This window comes from Cariama cristata, unplaced genomic scaffold (assembly GCF_000690535.1).
Source record: "Cariama cristata isolate BGI_N322 unplaced genomic scaffold, ASM69053v1 scaffold10218, whole genome shotgun sequence".
Lineage (NCBI taxonomy): Eukaryota > Metazoa > Chordata > Aves > Cariamiformes > Cariamidae > Cariama > Cariama cristata.
This window is the reverse complement of record NW_009632846.1, coordinates 24,988-28,036: the sequence shown is the minus strand read 5'-3', so window position 1 is coordinate 28,036 and position 3,049 is coordinate 24,988. Positions and strand designations below refer to the sequence as shown.

Sequence of the window (3,049 nt, the reverse complement as noted above, 5' to 3'; positions counted from 1 at the left end):
ATTTCTGCTTACCCTTGAAGTGGTGGCTTCTCCTTGTCCTTGGTGTCCTTGGCATGGTCCCATCCAGTGGACCATGATGGATGTGTCTGGGTGCAGCCAGCACCACAGCATGGCTCAGAGCTGCTCTTTGCTGCTCCCCCAAAAGATGCTCAAAGACTGAGGGGTCCATCTGCTCTGGTGACTTCCCAAGTCCCATGGGGCTTCTCTTTTGGTTTGGGCATGGAGGGACAAGGCTGTCTGTCGCCGTGATACCCCGTGTGTGGCTGAGCGACAGCGTTGGGCGAGTTTCTCCTCCCCGGTCCTGAATCTCTCTGTGTTGGAGGAGTCAAGCAGGGGCAGGGATCTGGAGATGCAGGGAGACGGTGACTCATTCGAGGGTCACGCAGTGGAGGGAGGGCTGGGTGCTGCAACTGGAAATAGAAGCCAGTTGTCCCAGCTCGCTCAGCCCAACCTCTGCCAAAAAAGAAAAGTGGAAAAAAAGAGGGGAGGGGAAAAAAAAAAACCAAAAAACGAATGCCTCTAGGGATGTAAAAACCCTCTCCTGAGAGCAGGGGAAGCCCTTGGACCAGCTCAGGGAGGAGGAGGAGGGAGGAGTAACTGTCTTCCAGGCTCTGCTTTGTGCACGTTACTTGGAGGAAAGCAGGTGTCGCTTTGTGCAAATGAGTTTTCTCCTCCAACTGCAGTGTGCGGCCAGTCAACCGGTGGCGTGGAGGACGAGGGCGAGTCGCAGGCCGGCTGGATCGAGGGGGCAGCTATCTTGTTTTCCGTGATTATCGTGGTGCTGGTGACCGCTTTCAATGACTGGAGCAAGGAGAAGCAATTCCGGGGCCTCCAGAGCCGCATTGAGCAGGAGCAGAAGTTCACGGTCATCCGCAAAGGGCAAGTGATTCAGATCCCCGTGGCTGAGATTGTGGTGGGAGACATCGCGCAGATCAAGTACGGTGAGTGGAGGCGGCGGTGGCTGGGGTCTGTCCCTCTACCTCGGGAGCCTGGCAGTTCCTCCTCTCTGCTTTGCCAGCCCTTTTGCCTTAAGGGGAAGCGTTGGCTCCCCCAGTTCCTCTGTTTTGCAGCATGCCATGGCCGGGAGCAATGGGAGATGCTCCTGTGCAGGTGATGGAGCTCTGCTCACTTTGCTGCGTGCCAGCCTGGAGCTGGGCTGGCAGAGCTAAGCCAGGCTCCGCACACAATTTTGGGTTGCTTTAGCAACCTGCTGGTCTCAAAAATGATTCACTTTTCACAACCATGTCCTTGTTGGTGAACGTTTCCTTAGCAAGGAGATATAGCCCTTGGGCTAAACTAGGTCCTGCCTCTTGTTTACCAGGTGGTATGCTCATCCCATGCAGCTCCCGTCAGGAAGGAGACTGGTCCACCATGGTGTTCATTTTTACATAGGGCTTTTTCCTTCCTCGGCAGGTGGATGATGGGATCCTGTAACGGTTTGGATGTATCAGGAGGCTTTGGGAAGGATGTGGTGTTGATTCAGTAAAACCAGATGGGGGAAGCACTGTCTGATTGAGCAAAAGTCCTCACAACGGATGCTTTCGTAAATCAGTGAAGATTTTGGAGCTATTGGATATCATCTTATAATACCCATCTGTCTTACAATACCCATCTGTTGCTTCTTCTCACTTTAGATTCGGTCTGAGACTGAGTTTTGAGTCCTTTTGCTGACACACGAAGCCTCTTCTCGGGATGGGGCAGGCAGGGGTGAGCTGCGGCTGCCTGGGCCGGGGCTGACCCCCCTCTTTGGTCTTCTTCTAGGTGATCTCTTGCCAGCAGATGGGATCCTGATCCAGGGCAATGACCTGAAAATAGATGAGAGCTCGCTGACCGGGGAGTCAGACCAAGTCAAGAAATCGCTGGATAAAGACCCCATGCTGCTGTCAGGTGAGGATCCTGGGCAGCTCTCGCGTGGTGGGCGCAGGGCTGGGACGGGTTTGTGCTGTGACGGAGAGATGGCTGCTCCTGGGTACCAGTGGTAGGGAGGAGATGAGAACTGAGTGCCAGTGTCCTGTCTCACCGTGGCCTTCCTGCTGTGCCAGGTACCCACGTGATGGAGGGCTCCGGCAGGATGGTGGTGACTGCCGTGGGTATCAACTCCCAGACGGGAATCATCTTCACTCTCTTGGGTGCGGGAGAAGGAGACGAGGAAAAGAAGGTGAAGAAAGGTAAGGAGATCCACTTAACCTGTTTTTTCCCATCTTTTGCCTTGCTCCCTTTCCTGGGAAGCATCCACTGGTGTGCAACAAGCTACGCTCGCATCTGTGGGTATACGATTGTGGGTTAGTGCCCGTGACCCAGGCAGGTACGGCGAGCTCTCGAGGTGGCGAGGAGAATCCCTCCCTGCTGCCACTTCGCCTGCAGCGTGGGGATTGTGCTGCCTGAGGAAAGCCCCCCGTGCACCCAGACCTCTGCTCGCCACCTCTTTCGGACACGGCTCCAACTCTCTCTTCTCCAGCCGGCTGCAGCCTGGAGTTGCAGGGTGGGGAGGGTCAAGGCTCAGAGGCAAAAGTGGCCGATAGCGATGCCCTGCGGTGCTGTGGCACGGTGCTCATTGCCCACCCCGTGGTGGGAAGGTGAGTCCTGGTTGTCCGCAGGATGTTAGTAGCCCATCCAGAACCCTGAGGACTTTGCTGAAGATCTCTGCTGGCATCCCCTGAGCTCCCTGGGGAAGGAGGCAAGGTGCAGAGGATGGCAAGAGGGAGAGGAGGGCTTGTGTGCTGGGGGGTGGAGGGTAGGAGAGCAGCCAGGCAGGCTGAAGTGTTCCTAATCGTGCTGGGGCTCAAATGCTTCCCCGCCTCAGCTCTCACATCTTGCTGCTTGTTCCCCTGCTCTGTGCCAGCTCCGATGCAAGTGTTCCTAATCGTGCTGGGGCTCAAATGCTTCCCCGCCTCAGCTCTCACATCTTGCTGCTTGTTCCCCTGCTCTGTGCCAGCTCCGATGCGAGCTCCGATACCAGCTTTAAAGCCGGCATTGGTACAAGCCAGGCCTGGGACGCTCCTTCTCTCCCCCGTGTCCCCGCACCTCTGTTCACCAGGTTCCAGCCGTG

The 3,049-nt window shown here is 56.4% G+C and overlaps 1 protein-coding gene across 1 annotated transcript in view; it reads left to right on the top strand.

The window, feature by feature from the left end:
- Positions 1-3,049, top strand: part of LOC104166561 (plasma membrane calcium-transporting ATPase 1-like) — a gene marked incomplete at its 5' end in the record, with an annotated part of 22,023 nt that overhangs the window by 333 nt on the left and 18,641 nt on the right. Inside the window, 3 exons of the mRNA XM_009706531.1 lie at positions 684-941; positions 1,762-1,887; positions 2,043-2,168. Coding sequence (XP_009704833.1) covers positions 684-941; positions 1,762-1,887; positions 2,043-2,168 — 510 coding nt within the window. The remainder of the gene's footprint in view (positions 1-683; positions 942-1,761; positions 1,888-2,042; positions 2,169-3,049) is intronic.